Below are 20,154 nucleotides of genomic sequence, written 5' to 3' on the forward strand. Positions count from 1 at the left end.
GAGTTTTTATAGCCCAAATCTAATGGGGTCTCTGGGTCTGCAAGCTGCCTTGTTGGCCCAAGAGGGGTTAAGTGTTCAACCCGGGGGGCTTGGGCGTTTGGGCTTGAAGCAAACAGGTGATATAGAACCAGACAGAGGGTTTGAGAGGTCAGCTAACTTTGTTTGGCATGCCCTGCAGACCAGCCTGTCCTGCACTTAACACCCTCAATTCCACTCTTCATTCCTAGTCCAATCTAGCTCCCTCCCCTCTCTATTAAGGCTGCTCCAGGTTTTATGTGAAACACCTCAACTTTAAATACTGATACTTGGAATTCTTATGAAACTGGGAGGCCCTCTGGAGCCCTGTGTAAACTTGAAGGTGGACATACTACGTGCATGCTATCACACTTGGCATAGATGCTCCAGCTAACCACTGGTCTGAGCAGCGAGTCTCAGTGGTACTTACGTACACTCCAGCTGCCATCAGAAGATGGTGACTTCTTCCCCTGGGAACTTAAAACTGAACTCAGACATGCACACACATACACATAGGAAAAGCAGAAACTCTATCAAAGCCTGTAACTAGCTCATGACTCCAAAGCTTCTCACTCTTCTATTGGCAAACAGTACCCAAAGAAGCACCTTGGTTTTTCAGAAGCAGGGCATGTGGATCACCATAACAGGGCAACCTCCACACAGGATGGAGAAGTTGAGGAAAGGAAGGATTTAGAGAGCACTTCAGACAGGGGAAGACAGAGTGACGATAGAGCAGGTGGGCTGGACCAGAGCACACCCAACGCCTCACCCAAGGAGAGCTAAGGTTGCCTCCCAGGACAGTCATGGACTCACTGAAGGTAACTCAGGTAGGGGTAGATATAAGCAAAAGGAAGAAACAACTTCACCAGGAACCCAGGCGTGGGAAAGCTGTTGGAAGGTGGTGATGGGAACACCAGCGTGTGCACATGCCCAAACTGTACGTGCCAACTATGTGCAGGGTCCTGCACACCAGTTACACCTCAATGAAACTGGGAGGGTAAACAAAACACACATGTTTCTCCTTAGGCCCAGAAGGCAACTGGTAAAGTGCTCTCTTATGATCACACTTATTCAGGGGTCACCATGCTCTGGACACCTAAGTGGTTTGTCAGAAGGACAACACACAACGGTCCCACTACCGGCCAGATTCAAGCAAGTGTGGGGGGATCTGGCTGGAGGAGGCCCTTAGGGTCACTTGCCTTGAATCCTCAGACATAGGGCAAAGAGAGGACCCAAGAGGGGCCAGAAATGAGGGGGAGCATTGACAAGAGTACTTAATGACAGGTGACGATCATTAGCTCTTCTGATGAAGGTGTAGGAGTGCCAGGCTTAAGTCTGGAAATATGAATCCATGGGGTAAGTTGGTTATTAGGTAGTTTGAGTTTGGCTGCTGAGGGTGTGCACATAATCACCTGAGCAGGGCCCTTCCATTTTGGTTTTAGAGGGGGCTTTTCCCCCGGTGGGCAATAAGGGACCGATTGGAAGCCTGGGGGTGGTAAGGGCAATGGAAATGCCAAGGGAGTGATAGCACGGGAGCTAGTCCCTGAGTTATCTGTGAGGTGAATTCTGGGCCATTATCTGATTAGATAGAAGTGGGCATCCCAAAACGGGGGATTATGTGAGTAAGCAATAGATCAACTACTGTAGAGGCCCGTTTATTGGAAGTGGGAAAGGCTTCAACCCATCCCGAAAAAGTATCTACCAATACAAGAAGATGTTTTTTACTCGGAGCATGTTGGTGAAATCAATCTGCCAGTCTGCAGCTGGGGTATGACCGAGGGCCTGATGAGAAGGGAAATGTTTAGGTTTTAATGGAGTATTGGTATTGGTTTTCTGGCAGATCTGACAAGCGGAAGTGATCTGTTATAGGAGGGTCTTATCACGCAGGAAAGGGTGAAAAAGGAGTGAAGGAAAGTAGTAAGACTCTGTGGAATAGAATGGAATAGAGAGTGAAGAAACTGAAAGAGTTGTTGGGGATCTTTGGGCCGATCTCCGGTGGTTATGAAGTGTAGCGGAGAGGAGGTAAAGCTCTGTAGGGCGGCTGATTGAGCCGCTTGATCAGCCTTGGAATTCCCCATAGTAGTAAGGGAGGAGTCAGTTTGGTGGGCCTTGCAATGGATTGTTCTCAGTTAGGAAGGCAGCCTGGAGGCTTGCTGTAGGCCAGAAATAAGTGTGGAATTAATGACTGCTGTCCCTCTGGTGGTCAATAGCCCCCTTTCTTTCCAAATGGCTGCGTGGGAGATCAGGATATGGAAGACGTATTATATAGGGAGAGGGTTCTTCCTCTGCTAGCTCGCATGCCCTTATGGTAGCTATGAGTTCAGCTTGGTGGTTGGTGGTATTGGGTGGGAGAGGTTTTTCCTCTATGATGGATGAGAGGGAAACAACAGCATACCCTGCTACTTTAACCCCTTTGTATATAAAGGAGCTACCATCTGAGAACCAGATGAGGTCCGAAGAGGGCAGGGGTCCCTCAGAAATGGTGGTAGGGCAGGGTAAAATTGTTTCTAATACCTCCAGGCATTTGTGGACGGGATCTTGTGAGTGAGAAGATGGGAAGAGGGAGGCAGGGTTTAATGGAGAGCAGGGCTGAAAAGAGATGGAGGGATTTTCAAGGAGAGACAAGGAGGGATAGAACCCTGGAAGGAGGAAATGACTGTAGCCCCCTTGTAAGTGAGAAAATCCTTTAATGGTGAGGAGATGAGATGGTTATCAGGGAGCCAAAGATAAGCTTGTGTGCTTCTTTCTGGAGGTCATGGGCCGCTGCTAGGGCTCTGAGGCATGAAGGGCTTCCCTACCACTGAGAGTAGGGGTTCATCTTGGGGGCCCTTGGCCAGATTCCAGGCCCTGAAGTACCCAGCCAAACCCAAGAAGGAGAGTCATCTTTGGTCTTTGGTGTAGGTATAGACACAATAATGGCCTTTTTCCCTTGAGAGATAGAGAACCCTAGATACATGCTATTTGGGCCTTTTGTGGAGAGGCCCGATATCCCTTTAAGGCCAAGAAATTAAGTAGGAGAACTCTGTCATCTGTTGAGCGCCCTTTGGACGGCTAGAAGAATTTGTTTGCAAGAGGTGCAGAGAGCAGGATTGGATCGGAGCAAGAAGAAAGCCTGGAAGAGATCCCTTAGAATGGAGGGATCCAGGGACCCAAAAAGAGGTCATCTGCTTTGGTTGTCTAAGGGATAAGTGGGCCAGGCCTGGGTGCTATATTTGATCCAAGAGGCATTGTAGGGGAGAGTCGACCAGTAGAGAGGACACATTACCCATGTAAGGAGGAGGGAAAAGGATGCAGAGAAGGAGGAAACTGATTTATTGGCAAAAGGGGCGTCCCCGCTAGTGCCTGAGTGGCAGGTTCGAGCTGCAGAGATTGGTCGTCACCGAATCCTGACAGTCAAAGCTCTCGTCCTGGATGGAGCCAGAGTCTTGGGAGACCTTGGCCAAGGCTTTTTGGGACCCCTCCTGGAGAGGCCAGATATTCCCAGGGCCAGAAAGAGGGGAGAGGAGGGGGAGGGTAAGTGTCTCTCTAGTGGCTGAGTCTTAAGTTGAGAGGACTAGGACTTTCGAATCTGCCCAAGGAAGGAGTCCCTGAGCCTTAAAAAGGCTGTGGTGGGGGGATGCTTTCCTCTCCACAGGTGGGCAAAGAGATTTGCCAGACGATAATCAACATATTGCAAGAGGGTGATTTGGGGCACTGGGGGGTGAAAAGATTGGAGGTCAGAGGCCAAGGTTTGTCCAAAGAGGTGTGGACTATCTCAAAATTCCTGAGGAAGGACAGTCCAGGTAAAAGGCAAAATGATATCCTTTAAATCTATGACAGAGAAGTGGGTGGCAGTGTGGAGGATCTGAGACAGCAGAGTGTATGGGTTGGGAACCAAAGGATGTAGGCCCAGAAGAACTTTATGGGCCTAACGGAAGTGTTGATGAGTTGTAGGTAGGACCCATTGGGGTTTTTTTACCGCTAGTATGGGAGTAAGGGGAATGAGCAGGATGGAGGTACCCCTTGCTAAGAAGGTCCTGAATAATCAGGAAATGGTGGAGGGGGTGTGGGTATCCCATACAATCGGGTCAACTAGGTTAGTATGGTATTTCATGTCAGCCTCATAAGTGGAGCAGAATGGCCAGTTTTCTGCCAAAAGGGCCAGAAAAGATGAACAGGCCGATTCTGGGGCCTGACTGGAGCCCGTATGTTGATTGTTGTATTGAATTTAGAGAGAATATCTCAGCCAAGCAAAGGAATTTGACATTTGGGGCATAATAGGAACATCTGTGAGGTTGGGAAGTTGTCTGTGGAACAGAGTAATAGGGGAGTTTTTCTTGGATAGATGGTCTTTCCTCCTACCCTGACAATAGGAGAGGTGGATGGCACTGTTTGCCCCCAGAATTCTGTCAGGACTGAGAAGGTAGCTCTGGTGTCAAGGAAAAGTTAACCTTGCACCTATCCACCTGAATCCACACCCTGGGTTTCTGTTTATTGATCGTTATGGCCAGGGACAAGGACCCAAGGCACTGTCAATTGATTGCCATGCCCAGAAGGTCGGAGGGTTCCCTGGCCATAGGCCTCCTACGAGATCTAGAACAGTCAGAGCCCCAATTACCTTGTTGTTGGCATTTAGGGCTTGGGGTACGCGGAGTGCATGGTGCAGGACATGCCCTGGCCTAATGTCCCTCCTTGCCACACTTGAAGCAGGCGCCCAGGGGGGTTTTCAGTGATGGGCGACGACCCAAGGAAGCACCCTGCAGGACCTGGGCGAGCATCTGAAATTTCTCAGTCTTGGGGGTGGCAGGGTCTTGTTTGAGCTTTTTTAGTTTGGCCCAGATGTTGGGGTAGTTCTGCCAGAGGAAATATGTCATAAGGACATGACGGCCATCTGGGGTTTTGGGAGTCTGATCTGGGGGCAGCAAGTGGCCCCGGAGGGTGATTGGGATTAACTCGGTGAGTTTCATTCGCATGGGCTCTGGCAAGTTCCCAGACTCTGGTACGTTCCTCAAGAAGGAGAATATTAGCCAATAACATATAAGTGAGGCTATAAGCCTGGAGGGCCCTTTTGAAACTCTATTTTGTGGTGAATGAGCCCAACCTTTGCCCGAGTTGCATGGGGTCATTCATAGAGAACGGGACATGTACCTGGATAATGCCCTCAGGTCCAGCAACCTCTCTTAAAGGGGCCATGGTTTGTAGGACTAGGGGCGGGATCTAGTTTGGGGGGAACTAAAGATGTCAGCTGAGTCAGGGGGAACACCCGAGGGGGTGGACGGAGCCGATGGGGGAGGTCGGTAGGGAGGAGGTTCATCTGCCGGATAGGTAGGGGTGAGAATGAAGAAGAGAAAAAGCCTCAACATAGGGGAACTCCTTCCACTTTTTCGAGCGCCCACAGAAGTTAAACAGATCTCTTGAGAATTGCGGGATCTAGGGATCCTCCTGGCGGCCATTGACTTTGATTGTCTAATTGATAGTAAGGCCAATCTTATATGCAGAATTTAATAAGGGGGGAGTCTGCAGGGAGGGAAGAAGAGGCCCCCATAGGTCAGGAGAGGGACAAGGGTGGCCCCCATGGGTCAGGAGAGGGACAAGGGTGGTTGGGGGGGGGAGGGGAGTGCCTGTTCTTCTACCCCTCAGTACCTCCCACTCATGAACCGGGTTCCAGAGAGTCCACCATGACCATGAAGGTCGTGGTGGGGTGCGTTCTGTCCTCCAGATTGGGCGTCAGAGGTTTGCCAGACAATCACAGTCAAATCCCCTGCGTAGCCCATCTGAAGTTGGATACCCGATAGGGGAACTCACCTACTGAAGATCTGGTGTTGTAAACACCTACTGAAGATCTGGTGTTGTAAACAGTAGACCAGGACGGCAAGCCTTGAGAGAGGGGGCCCTCGAGCAGCAAGGCATTTCCCCTCTTTGGTTTCGGTACCCATGAAAGTATGAACAAGGCTTGTCATCGGAGCAAATGCCCGTTTATTGAGGAACAGCTCTGCATATTTATAGAGCCAGGGGTGGTTTGACAGTTGGCATGGGGTGCTTTTTGATTGGTGGGTAAGGATCATGTGAGCCAGCAGGGCTCACCATTAGACGGCTCTTCTTGGGGGATGGGGAAGTTAGTCTTTGGAGCCGGGGCGATTCCCAACACAGCAAAGTCACTTCACAAAAAATTTTAATGGCCTAAAGAAGAGAAATTGTTTTCAGAATTATTGTCATATTTTATTCCATAGTGCCAAAGCTTACTCAAGCCTGTTGGCATTTTTTCTTCTGAAAGAAGTTAGAGGAATCTAAATTTAATCTATATTATCTTCCTGAGCAGTTTTTGACTTTGTGATCTTTTAGTCACTTATAAAATATCCTCAGTAAAAGTTTATTGAAAAAACAACAACAAAAATAGAAGAGCCAAAATTACATAGAAATTTATTCCTTTTATATGGCCAGCATCTATAACCTGATAGAAGTTTGATGGCTAATGATCCAGTATAATAGGCTGCTTACTAACCCTTTAAAGCTTTACTACACAAATATAAAAGGACCAGTATAACTTTTTTTTTTTAATGCAGTGCTAGGGATTAAACCCAGTTCCTCACATATGCTAGGGAGTATGACACTTTTGAAAGAGCTATTGTAGTAAAAAAAAAATCAAATAATTTTTGTTGTTTGTCTTGTAACATTTACTTGATTTAAATAGGAAATCTCTTCCTTTTAGAACTGAAGCTAGTTTAGCCTCTCGCAGAGAACAAAAGAGAGAACAGTATCGTCAGGTAAAGGCACATGTTCAGAAGGAAGATGGTCGAGTGCAAGCTTTTGGCTGGAGTCTGCCTCAGAAGTATAAACAGGTAAGTTGCGAAATTCTGTGAGTGATAGAAGTGTACTTGGGTGTGAAGAATTTGGAATACGTATCACAGACCTGTTCATTTCTTGCTGCGTAGACTTGGCAAGCATGTAGGGACGTGATGAGGGTTTTCAGGTTATTTTGTAGTTCCCTAGAATGCAAATGAAATGCCTGAGTCTGAGAAGAGGTGTGGTCAAAAAAGGATTCGAAGAATGTGGAACTTGAGGTTCTGCCTTAACTAGAACAAGCTGTTTTAATGCTTGGAGATTTTATTTATTTTTATTTTTATTATTTTATTTTTTTGTAGTACTGGGAATTGAACCTAGGGTACTCTGTTACTGAGCTACATCCCCAGTCTTTTTTGAGACAGGGTCTCACTAAATTGCTGAGACTGGCCTTGAACTTGGAATTGTCTTGCCCTAGCCTCCTGAGTAACTGGATTATAATCATGCTCCACTGCACTTGGCTTGAAGATTTTCTTTTTTAAAAGAACAATATTTGGGGATCAGGGTCATGGCTCAGTGGTAGAGTGCTTGCCTAGCATGCATGGGGCACTGGGTTCAGTCCTCAGCACACATAAAAATAAAATATTGTGTCCACCTAAAACTAAAGTACAAATTTTTAAAAAAATATTTTTTCTTCTGGAATAAAAAAATATTTTTTAAAAAGTGTTTGTTGTTTGAAAGGTGTAAGAAGTCAATGGCGTCCAGCCTTTCAAATTAACTAAAGCCTAGTTTAGGTTTTCAAGAATTTTATCTACTTCATATTCCATACCCCTAAGAGACTCAGCACATTTGTATATACACATGTACACACATGTGTATATATGTGAAAATTAGTGCCTTTGTTCTGAGCACTAATAGTATCCTAGTATCCTGTTTATTTCTTTTAATTGCAACTTGATTTTCTGTTGACTTTTCAAATAAGAATAACAAAATGAACCTGAATTTGATTTCAGGGAGCAAATGTATAACAGCATTGCCTGCCCATGTCTCAGTGATTCTATTAGAAGTTTACTTTTGATAAGACTAACCAATTTGTTCCTTCCACCACCCCATTAGGTAACCAATGGTCAAGGGGAAAATAAGATGAAAAATTTGCCTGTGCCTGTCTATCTCAGACCTCTAGATGAAAAAGATGCATCCATGAAGGTAAGCTAATTGTGAAGCTAAAGCAGGTATTCCCTAAACTTTAGATAGATAGATTTTCTTTCCTCATAAAACCAGAAAAGTTTAAACACTGCTTCTGCAGTGAGATTATTATTCATTTTGTTGTCTTAGAGTGTATTAAATGTCTAATTTACCACCCTTAGTTGTTTTAAGAAAAGAAACCACTTTAAACATTTTTAGAGAGAAAATTACAATAATACCTTTTTTTTTTTTTTTCTATCTGAGAAGCTGTGGTGTGCTGTTGGAGTCAATTTATCTGGTGGGAAGACCAGAGATGGTGGTTCTGTTGTTGGAGCAAGTGTATTTTACAAAGATGTTGCTGGTTTGGATACTGAAGGCAGCAAACAGCGAAGTGCATCTCAGAGTAGTTTAGATAAGTTAGATCAGGAACTTAAGGTAAGTGTTTACGAAACTATTAGTTTAGCTTTTTGATCCAAAATTTACTTCTGGGTATAAGTTTTTTTAAGTTGTGGTTACTATGCCCTTCCTTACCATCCCCCATTACCCTTTTAAAACCAATCTTTTTTGAGGTGTTATTCATATATAATCAAGCATATCCTTGAAATGACTATGGTCCAAAGAGTTTTGCCAAAAGTATACACCTATGCAACCACCACTACAATCAAGATATAAAGTGTTTTAATCATTGATCCACTTTAACTACTACTTTTTAGTCTAGTAATTGATACTGACAAGTGGTTGTATTTTTACCTTCCCAAATTACCTGGAAATGCATTTGAAATAATATTACCTTTTATTGTAATAGGACAGCGTTATGAATATTTGCACATATTTATGATCTTAAACATTCATTCTCTTCATTTTGCCTACTTAGGAACAGCAGAAGGAGTTAAAAAGTCATGAAGAATTATCCAGTCAAGTCTGGATCTGTACCAGCACTCATTCAGCTACAAAAGTTATCATCATTGATGCTATTCAACCAGGCAACATCCTTGACAGTTTCACTGTGTGCAACTCTCACGTTCTTTGCATTGCAAGTGTCCCAGGTAAGAATGAGTCTTGTATCTCTCTTCTCTTCCCTCTCTTCCCATTCTCCACACTTGCTTCCAGGCAGGATTGCATTTGGCTGCCTAGCTCTCATGGAGTTCTAGTTGGGGAAAACCAAAAATTAACTAGAAACTTGAATAAACAAGATATTTTCAGATGGTGAAAATACTCTGAAGAAAATGAAATATGAGAAGATAAATGGGAGTCAAAGGACAGGGTGCTATTTATATTAAATAATAAAGGAAGGTGTTCTAATATTCTGAATTAAATATATGATGTTAAGACATTTGTTAAAAAATTTAGAAGGGGGCCTGAGGTTGTGGCTCAGTGGTATAGAGTGCTTGTCTGGCATTTGTGAGACCCTGGGTTCTATCCCCAGCACTACATAAAAAATAAACAAATAAAATAAAGGTTTAAATTAAAAAAAAAAATTAAAAGGGCTGGGTGCAGTCACACACACCCTGTAATCCCAATGGCTCAGGAGGCTGAGGCAGAGTTCAAAGTCAGCTTCAGGCACTTAGTTAGACCCTGAGCAACTCAGCAAAGACCGTGTCTCTAAATAAAATATTAAAAAGAGCTGGGAATGTGGGTAAATGCCCTTGGGTTCAATCCCTGGTACCCAATAAATAAGTAAATTTAAAAAAATAAAAAGTCCATAACATCCTTACAATGAGACCCTGTTTCAACAAAAAAGATAAAAAGGTCAGGGGATGTAGGTCAGTGGTAAAGCACACCTGGTTCAATCCCCAGTATTAAAAAAAAAAATCTGGGGCTGGGGTTGTGGCTCAGAGGTAGAGCGCTCACCTATCATGCATAGGGCACTGGGTTCCGTCCTCAGCACCACGTAACAATAAAATGAAGATGTTGTGTCCACCTATAACTTAAAAAAAATAATAAAAAATATATATATATATCTGGTATGATGGAAAATCTAGAAATAGATAATAATGATAGCTACACAACATTGTGAATGTAAATAATGTCACTGACTTGTATTTTTTTTGTGAGGAGTGCTACCGGGAATTGAACACAGGGGTACTTGACCACTAAACCACATCCCCAGCCCTATTTTGTGTTTTATTTAGAGCCAGGGTCTCACTGAGTTGCTTAGCACCTTGCTTTTGCTGAGGCTGGCTTTGAACTCAGGATCCTCCTGCCTCACTCTCCCAAGCCACTGGGATTACAGGTGTGTGTCATTGCTCCTGGTTGTACTTTTCATTATAATTAAATTTTTGGTATTACATGAATAAAAAAATCTTCTAAATAAAGCGGAGAAGGTTTGTTTTTATATTGTAAATGCTTAATTTTTAAATGTATTAATCTCTTAAGGCACTATGTATATATACTTAGGGGCATTTATTTATTTCTTTTTTTTCTTTTTAGTACTGGGGATTGAACTTAAGGACACTGAGTCACATCCCCAGCCCATTTCATTTTTTATTTTGAGACAGGGTCTTGCTAAGTTGCTTAGGGCCTGACTGAGTTGCTGAGGCTGGCTTTGAACTTGTGATTCTCCTGCTTCAGCCTCCTGAGTATCTGGGATTATCACAGCACCCAGCAGGGTTTTAATTTTTAATAGTAATAGATAGTCCATATTTCAAATAGTAATCTCAGTCATTTAAAATAAAACTTTTAAAAATTTTTTTTTGCTGGCTTGATGTCACATACTGTTAGACTGTTGTAAACTTCACATGGCTGGTAAGGATTTAATTAAGAACATGACATTTTTGGGGCTGGGGATGTGGCTCAAGTGGTAGCGCGCTTGCCTGGCATGCGCGGGGCGCTGGGTTCGATCCTCAGCACCACATAAAAAGTAAAAATAAAGATGTTGTGTCCACCGAAAACTAAAAAAAAATATATATATATATAAAAAAACTCTCCCTCTCTCTAAAAAAAAGAACATGACATTTCATGTTTTTTATGTGCACTCGCCTTAATAGCTGTATTTTTATATTTTTAAATTTTCATTAGTTTTAGCTATATTATTTTACTTTTTCAGTCAATTTCCTATTTTTAATGCTACCAATTTGGCAATGTTATTTAAGTCCCTGTATCACCTGCACATTTTCACCTTAAGCTTCAAGTGACTTTAATGGAGGGAAAAAAAAGTGCTGTTTATAGGAGTTTACTTAACTATTAAAGTTTATCTTATTTTCCAGGAGCCCGAGAAACAGACTATCCTGCAGGAGAAGAACTTTCAGAATCTGGTCAGGTGGACAAAGCATCTTTATGTGGAAGCATGACAAGCAACAGCTCAGCAGAGACAGACAGCTTGTTGGGAGGCATCACAGTGGTTGGTTGCTCCACAGAAGGTGTGACAGGAACTGCCACTTCTCCTAGTACCAATGGTGCTTCACCAGTGATAGACAAACCACCAGGTATGTCTGCTCTTACCTGCCATGTGTTGTGGAGTTTGATCCTATCCCAGATGCCTCGTTAGGGACTTGTTGATCCTAAATTTGCAAGAATGAAAGAGCTGGGAAGAAGATGCCATATTGACTGTTACCTGCTCAGTTCCATAATACAATGCAAAGAGAGGATCAGTGGAGTGGAGTTCCATAGCAGAAATTTGTGTGGGGAAAGCATTGGCATGGAAAAGTTCAAACTCGGAGTGCTTTATATATTTTATAGAAATGGAAGCGGAAAATAGTGAGGTTGATGAAAATGTTCCAACAGCAGAAGAAGCAACTGAAGCCACAGAAGGCAATGCAGGATCCACTGAAGACACTGTGGACATCTCCCAGCCTGGTGTATACACAGAGCATGTCTTTACAGATCCTTTAGGAGTTCAGCTCCCAGAAGACCTCTCTCCAGTCTATCAGTCAAGGTATACTTCCTAAGTCACTAACTTAGAAAACTGGGTAAAGAGCACAACTAAAAGGAACCAAAATAACCTCAAGTAGCCAAAACATTCCTGCTAATTGGCATCAGTGTTGTGGTCCGAATGATGTTATTGCCTGTTCCTGCTGTATCTTCATCTTTTCCTTTCTCTTCATTCTCTTTGGATACTTTTTTCCCTTCATTTCTTCTGGGTGTTTTCCAATATAAAAAAATCTTGTCCATCAATTCAAACTCTTCCTGGTCATTTTCTCCTGTTTTTTGTCTTTTTAAATTATATTATGTTTTCCATTCTACTATTATTCTTGGTCATTTAAATTCCCATCCCCATTCTCACTCAAACTCCCATCACCAGCAAAATTGGCCATTGTTTAAATTTGTCTCACTCATACTCCCATCACATGAGCTTGAATGACCTTTCTGAATTTAGTTATCATATAAACATTTTCTTAGGAAACAGGCTTTTCCTTTAAAGCGTTGGTTAATTCAGTCCCATTTAGTAAATTATTTCATTTTTTTTCTTGCCTTCTCTAGAAGCCCTTAGATGAGGGTCTCTTGAAACTGAATTTTTTCTCAGTGTGTAGAGCAACCAAAAGTCAACTAATATTTAAACCAGAACAAATCATTCATTAACATTTAATTGTTAATTTAGAATAAAGTCACATTTTGAATTTGGTAGTCCAGTTATATCCTTTACTTAATTTTTCCTAACAACTCAAAAGAAAAGTTTTATGATAGAATACAAGCATATTTCAGCTTAATTTCCTTTAGAAAACTCTTTTAGTTTTTGTGTGTATGTATCCTCCCCAGAAGAAACTATTGTAAAATTCAAAATAACTATAAAGGAGACCCATAATTATAATCTGTGCATTATCTGCTGAATTTCATTACCATGTCTTACTCCTTTATCTGTACTTTAAAACTCCTGGGTTAACATTTTTGGTACACGGGTTGAATTTTTTTGTTTTTTTTTTTGTACCAGAGATTGAACTTAGGGGCACTTGACCACTGAGCTACATCCCAGCCCTGTTTTGTATTTTACTTTGAGACAGGGTCTCACTGAATTGCTTAGTGCCTCGCTTTTGCTGAGGCTGGCTTTGAACTCGGGATCCTCTGCCTCAGCCTCTCAAGCCACAAGATTACAGGTGTTTGCCACTGCACCCAGCTTGAAATATTACTATTTAACATTGGCTTTCTGGAATTTTACTGTTCGATTTTTTTTTTTTTTTAAGACCAGTGATAAACTTAAATGTAGAAGTCAGGATGATGGAGCACACCTATAGTCCCAGCTGATTGGGAGGCTCAGGAGTATAGGTTACAAGCCTAGGCAATTTAGCAAGACTCAAAGTTTAACAACAACAACAAAAGAAGGTTCAGTGTCAGAGCACTTTCCTAGCAAGATCCTGGATTTAATCTTCAGTACCACAAAAAATAAGATAAATGAAAACTTTTTAAAAACACATTAAGGGGCTGGGGATGTGGCTCAAGTGGTAGCGTGCTCACCTGGCATGTGTGAGGCACTTGGTTCGATTCTCAGCACCTTATAAAAATATTGTGTCCACCTAAAAAATTTAAAAAACACGCACACATTATATAGAAATGTTCAGTCCCCTAAAAATCATAGGTAAGTGTACTCATTTTTTTCTTGTTCCCTCTTTCACAGTAATGACTCAGATGTGTATAAAGATCAAGTATCAGTATTGCCAAATGAACAAGACCTGGTGAGAGAAGAAGCTCAGAAAATGAGTAGTCTTTTACCAACCATGTGGCTTGGAGCTCAAAATGGCTGGTAAGCGCCAGCACTTTGACTATGACAGTATATTTAATCCTTTACCTTTGCTTTTGAAAGCAGAAGAAAAATGAATAAAATGGGGTAAACACAAAGTGTATATTAATACAAAGAGTTTATGATATACACAAAAATTTCAAGTTTTGTTCACAAACTGAACTTGGATTGGTTATGAAAGGTAAACTATATTATTTTTGCTATAGAGTATTCTCTTTAAATAATATTCTTAGGAGAAGAGGTAAATAAGATTTTAAAGTCTGGGTTCTCTAGAAGTAGAAGATCCTGAAGAGCACAAAAATAAAGAATTATGGATGTATAGAATGTGTACATAGGTTTATGTTGGCAAGAAATACTATTGATTGAACTAATGTGTCTGGTTTCAGGAAAGCCCAATCCCAAGCATGACTTTATAGTAGATGTACTAGAAAAAACAGAAAAAAATCATAGTTTAAAAGCTCAGAGGATAATAACTAACATTACAAGGCTTGTTCATTTTCTAGTATTGTAGAGAATCTTACAAACCTGTGCATTTCTAGAGGTTGAGCAGGATCACTTGTGTGTCTTTTCCATAGGGGTCTAATATAAAAGGAGGGATCAGCAAACATGTGTAAATGTGTTCTAATAGAACGTTTTGGACACTAAAAGTTAAATTCCATTTGAAATTCACATGTCACAAAATTCTCTTAATTTTTCCTCTAACCATTTAAAAAAAGAAAAACTTCTTAGTTTTCAGACTAAAGTGGCAGGCTGGGTTTGGCCAGGAGTGATCATATCAGAAAACCTGTATCAAATGAATTAAACTAAGCTAGCCACTCCCTAATGTGCATCACCTTGTCTCCTAAAAGTAGCAGACAGTTTAAGATAATTCAAGGGTTTTAGCTAAAAATTTGTGGGGCAAGCTGAAGTTAGTTGAAGCTAATTGATACTCCAACATTAAACACTAGTCTGAATGATTTTCAGACTCCAGTTGTTTCTTTTTGCTTGAGCAGCCTATTTCTCTGAGGCTAACCCTGACTCTCATTTTTGTTTTTTGACTATTGCATAAAAGTAGCAGTACCTTTATGTCAAATCTGTATGGTCCTCTTCTTTCCTCTTGATTGAATTTTGTGGTCACTACTAGAAATAAGCAACAATGTGATATTTTCTATGCCTTACCAGTCTTCACTTTGTTTCTGCAGTTTGTATGTCCACTCATCTGTAGCCCAGTGGAGGAAATGCCTCCATTCCATTAAACTTAAAGATTCGATTCTCAGTATTGTGTAAGTTTTATTTTTGAACTTCTTCCTTGAAAAACTACATATTTTGGTATAAACTAGATTTTTAAGATTATACAATCTAATAGGTACTTCATGAATAAATCAGTATCTAGGTTTGGTTGGTTGGTTTTAACTCATTTTTTGAAATGGGAGAAATTAGAGTGAAAAAGTCTATAATAGAAAATAAAAAAGAAAACTTTTATGTAGAAGGAAAACCTTAACTTGGCAGATTGATTTGTCACCATACTGGGAGTTCTTCAGTATTTCCAGGAGAGAATCAGTGCTTATTAATTTCTGTTTGTTTGCAGTATTCCTTATAGTTTGTGAATATGTATGTTGGGGGATTAATTTGCTAGTTCTTTTCTATATGTTGGCTATCAAAGATCTGACAGTTTATCTCTCAGTCGAGTGATCTGTTAGTTCCACTCAAAGAGTATGTTTTTTGGCTTATAGAATCATCTTGACTATCTGCAGTGAGAGAAAGAGGTTTGCCCAGAAAGTGAAACAACTGAGATAGCACACATGCCGTTTATTTAGTTCAGACGACATTGTTGCATAGCAAGACATTCACAATGAAGAAAGCAGTGTGGCAGGACATGGTGGTATAGGCTTGTAATCCCAGTGGCTTGGGAGCCTGAAGCAGGAGGATTGCAAGTTCCAAGCCACTTAGCAAGATCCTGTCTCAAAATAAAACCTAAGATCTGGGGATCTAGTTCAGTGATAGAGCATCCCTGGGTTCAATCCCCAGTACTGAAAAAAAAGAAGAAAAAGTATGTTCATTTATGTTCTGTGTAATCTCCTTATCTTGTCATATAATGGTGCTTTGAAAGGCTCAGCACTAATGCAGTGGCATGTGGCTTTTCCTCAGTAGAGATTCTGAAATCTCTTTTCCTGTTTGCAGACACGTGAAAGGAATTGTGTTAGTGGCCCTGGCTGATGGCACCCTTGCAATCTTTCACAGAGGAGTTGGTGAGTTATGAATAGATAATGTATATGCTTTATCTTTTATAGTTTAAAAAAATAAACTTTTTTTATTTTGATGCAGGGTCTCCCTAAGTTGCTTAGGGCCTTGCTAAATTGCCAAGGCTGGCCTTGAATTTGTGATATTCCTCTCTTAGTCTCCTGAGTCACTGGGACTACAGGTGTGCGCCAATGCCCTTTGCAGCTAGTAATATTTTAAAGACATGATACTTAATAAACATCAGTAAATACGAATGCCTTCATGGAGATATGCATGAGCAGTATGACTCATGGAAAATATATTTACCATAGTGAGCAAGTAGTTTAGCATTTTCTTGTACTCATATAATAAATATGGAGGCTTTTGTTTTGCATTTATACATTTACTAGAAAGAAGTTTTGTGAGTATTATTTTTTTCATTTGCCCTGCTTAAAAATGATATGCATCTACTTATATTTGTTAAGTTTTGTTGTTGTTGTTATTTGTTTTTTTTAGAGGGGTACCAGGGATTGAACTCGGGGGCACTCAACCACTGAGCCACATCCCCAGCACTAGTTTGTATTTTATTTAGAGACAGGGTCTCATTGAGTTACTCAGTACTTCACTTTTGCTGAGGCTGGCTTTGAACTCGGGATCCTCCTGCCTCAGCCTCCCTAGCAGCTGGAATTACAGGCATGCACCACTGCACCTGGCATATATTTGTTAAGTTTTTATTAATTATTTTTTTAAGGTTTAGTATTTTTATATCTTATATTTCTGTTTTATTTGATTTGATTGATTGATTGATACTGAGAAACCTCAAGAATACTCTACCACTGAACTACATCCTCAACCCTTTTCATTCTTTATTTTGAAACAGGGTCTCACTAAGTTGCCCAGGCTGGCCTTGAACTTGCCATCCTACTGCTTTGGCCTCCCAAGTAACTGGGATTATAGGCATGTGCCATCATACTCAGTTATATTCCCCTTTAAAGCCACTGTTTTTGCCACTTCAGGTGAAGGGGAGATGGTATCAGAAAACTTATATTGAATGGGTTAGATTAAGAGAATTGAGTATGTATCACTTTATCACTCCTTTGTAAATGTGTCAACCAAAATGATAGTTGCTTAGGGCCTTGCTAAATTGCCAGTAGGGTGGTAGATCAGGGAAATATTATACACTGCTTTTGAGTTTTATCAAAGCACTTTCTCAAAATCTCATGTATCTTTTTGAGCTTAGAGATATGTTAGGTAGCTGATACTTAGGTACCTTTGTAACTGAACAGTACCTAGATATTGCTGGTTAATAACTCCATGTTATCAAAGAGATAGGGTCCTATTTTATTTCAGAGGCCCTTTACGAAATTTTCTGTTTATTCCTCACAACATCTTATGAGCAATATTCTATTGCTGTCCTTGTTTTATAGATTAGGAAACTGAGGTACAGAGCATTTTAGTCACCTGTTTGTTCATGGTCCCTCAACTAGTTAAGTGAAAGAGCCTAGAAAATAATCACATAATAAATATTTTGAATAAACTGAATCTAAACTTATATTGATAGAATAAGACAAAATACCTTTATTAAGGACCAGCACAAAGTCCTACATTTGATATCAGAAGAGCAAGATGGGAAAGACATGTCTGAAGAGTGAGAATTACATGAAGGTTAACTATAAACTCAATATGAGGTAGTTAACATTTTAAACCTCATAGAAATAAAATGTACAGAAGAGTGCTTATGGTGATCCTGCTTTGCTTGACAAAATAACTTATGCAATGGGTATCAACACAGGAGAATTAAGATAAAGATCTGTAAACTGTGATAGGTACAAACGTCATTCAAAAGATGCTTTGTTGAGCCAGGTGCAGTGGTGCACACCTATAATTCCAGCGGCTTAGGAGGCTGAGGCAGCAGGATCCCAAGTTCAAAGCCACCCCAGCAGCAGAAGTGAGGTGCTAAGCAACTCAGTGGGACCCTGTCTCTAAATAAAATACAAAATAGGACTGGGGATGTGGTACAGGGGTCGAGTGCCCCTGAGTTCAATCCCTGGTACCAAAAGAAAAACATGCTTGATGTTGAAAAGACAAGACAGAGCTTATCAAAGAAATTAGGACTGTATTGATTCTGTTTAACTGGGCAAAACTATAGACCAATGGATGGTTACATACTAGTCATGTTGGCAATCAAAAAGTTTTAGATTTTGGAACATTTTGGATTTCAGATTTTCAGATTAAGAATGCTCATACTATATTCACAATTACTAAAGTATTAGAATGAATTGCCCTCATCTTCTACTCAGGAAAATACATCAAGATGCCCATCAGATATTATCCCCAAAACAACCTTAAATTCGTTTTCACATGTGCTCCATCTGTCTCTGTCTCTGTCTCTCTGTCTTTTTCTCTCTCTGTCTTTGGTGTTAGAGATTGTAAGGCAAGCACTCTACCATTGAGCTACACACTAGTTTTAAAGTTCGTTCTAATTCTAAAAACATCATTATAAACGAGTTGTAACTAATTTTATCACATCATTGCTTTTGGGGAGCATTTACTTTTATTTATTTATTTTTTGGTACTGGAAATTGAACCCAGGAGCATTTTTCCACTAAGCTATATCCCTTGCTTTTTTTTTTTTTTCCCCTTCTTAATTTTGAGACAGAATCTCTCTTGCATTGCTGAGGCTGGACTCAAACTTGTAATCCCCTTGTTTCAGCCTCCAGGTTGCTGGGATTATAGGCATGCACCACCACACCCAGCTTATTGACTTTAATTTTTTTGTAATACTGGGGGTTGAACCCAGGACCTCATGTATGGTAGGCAATTACTCTACCACTGAGCTACATCCCCAACCCCTTTTATTTTGAGACAGAGTCTCACTGAGTTTCCACAGCTGTCCTCGAACTTGCAATCCTGCTGCCTCAGCCTCCCAGATAGCTAAAATTATAGATGTGTGCCACCACATCCACCAGAAAACATGTTTTAAAGAGGCTCCAAGTACTGAGTGGCTAGTTGGATTAAATGACCTTTGAGATAGCTTTGAATTTTGCAGTGTATGGATAAGATAAAAGGTTTACTCAATACACACAATTTGAGTGCTTTATCAATCAGAGGTAATATGCATTATTAACTATAAATTTCTTCTTATCTTCAAGACGGACAGTGGGACTTATCAAACTATCATCTCTTAGACCTTGGACGGCCTCACCATTCCATACGATGTATGACTGTGGTACACGACAAAGTCTGGTGTGGCTACAGAAACAAAATCTATGTGGTTCAGCCAAAGGCCATGAAAATAGAGGCAAGTTTAAACCTGTTTTTTTGTACTTTGTGAATTTGTATTATCCAAAGACTAGAAGACTATTTTTTTTGTCAGTTTCTATAGAGATTGTTTTCCGAATCTATGTGTTTTAGGGACACATTAGTATTATTTTTGGATGTCTTAGCTTTCTGTGATATTTCAGCTCTTTTGCCTCTTTTGACTATAAGGTTGGGAAATGGGTGGGGTTTTTTGTTTTGTTTTGTTGTTTTTTAATGAAGATTCACACATGAATGTTAAAGTATGCCTGTGTTTATATCCATAGATGTATGTGTGTTTTATTTGAATACTTGATGCATGATCGTTTAACTATGGAAGGATTGGTTGAGAGGATTCCCAAGTTTCCACACACCACTCCATGTAAATCCAGGCACATCCTCATGTATATCACAAACTGAGAAATAGCATTACAGTGAGAATTTGTTATAAAAACAAAAGGCTCTTATTATTGCTTTCCTAAAATGTTTTTGACACAATATATAAATTTATTATTAATAGTTTTTTTTTAAAAAGCTATTTATAGCAGGAAAATTTTTTTAAGGTGAAATTTCTCCTCCCAGCCCCAAATCCCATTCCCTTTCTGGAAGTTCCAAAATGTTATTTATTTTTCATCTCTATTTTTTATACAACATTGTGGGTTCCTTTTTGCTTAATTATAAATAGGATATTGCTTCATGTATTATTCTATAGCAACACAAAATCCTGAGAGTCACAATCTTTCTGTTGAACACTGTCACACAGTATGGAGGTACCAGCATTGTTTTCATAAAGTTACGTTGTCTATAGTGCTAAAGCTCAATGCCATGTGATTCTTTATTCTCCTTTTAATTTTTATTTTATTTGTTTATGTATATGTGTATTTTGCATTCAAGATGAAAGAAATTGTGTATATGAGGGTAATCATATTAAGGTAACTAGGCTCCCCTTTTTTTTTTAAATACCTTTATTTTATTTATTTATTTTTATGTGATGCTGAAGATGGAACCCAGGGCCTTGCATGTGCTAG

At 40.3% G+C, this 20,154-nt stretch overlaps 1 protein-coding gene and 1 long non-coding RNA gene across 8 annotated transcripts in view; one reads left to right on the forward strand and one right to left on the reverse strand.

Moving 5' to 3' along the window:
• The window catches only part of SPAG9 (sperm associated antigen 9), a 134,993-nt gene that overhangs the window by 96,737 nt on the left and 18,102 nt on the right, over positions 1–20,154 (forward strand). For all 3 annotated transcript variants that reach the window (XM_081270602.1, XM_081270603.1, XM_081270604.1), the window contains 10 exons: positions 6,704–6,833; positions 7,891–7,980; positions 8,227–8,394; positions 8,834–9,005; positions 11,166–11,384; positions 11,638–11,833; positions 13,508–13,633; positions 14,812–14,892; positions 15,791–15,858; positions 18,982–19,130. In XM_081270602.1, the coding sequence (XP_081126728.1) occupies positions 6,704–6,833; positions 7,891–7,980; positions 8,227–8,394; positions 8,834–9,005; positions 11,166–11,384; positions 11,638–11,833; positions 13,508–13,633; positions 14,812–14,892; positions 15,791–15,858; positions 18,982–19,130 (1,399 nt within the window). The remainder of the gene's footprint in view (positions 1–6,703; positions 6,834–7,890; positions 7,981–8,226; positions 8,395–8,833; positions 9,006–11,165; positions 11,385–11,637; positions 11,834–13,507; positions 13,634–14,811; positions 14,893–15,790; positions 15,859–18,981; positions 19,131–20,154) is intronic.
• LOC308635835 overlaps positions 1–20,154 on the reverse strand; it is a 61,856-nt gene that overhangs the window by 8,377 nt on the left and 33,325 nt on the right. Inside the window, exons 4-5 of one of the 5 annotated variants that reach the window (XR_014019275.1) lie at positions 6,905–6,980; positions 5,871–6,174 (exon numbers count right to left, since the gene is read on the reverse strand). The exons of 1 other annotated variant lie outside the window; for it this stretch is intronic. This is a non-coding gene — a long non-coding RNA (uncharacterized lncRNA). Of the gene's footprint in view, positions 1–5,870; positions 6,175–6,904; positions 6,981–8,969; positions 9,107–20,154 lie in introns of those variants that run through there. 3 more of the 5 variants (XR_014019276.1, XR_014019277.1, XR_014019278.1) reach the window with 3 other exon arrangements.

The sequence above is a fragment of the Spermophilus citellus genome (assembly GCF_964194105.1).
Source record: "Spermophilus citellus genome assembly, chromosome: 17".
Classification (NCBI taxonomy): Eukaryota; Metazoa; Chordata; class Mammalia; order Rodentia; family Sciuridae; genus Spermophilus; species Spermophilus citellus.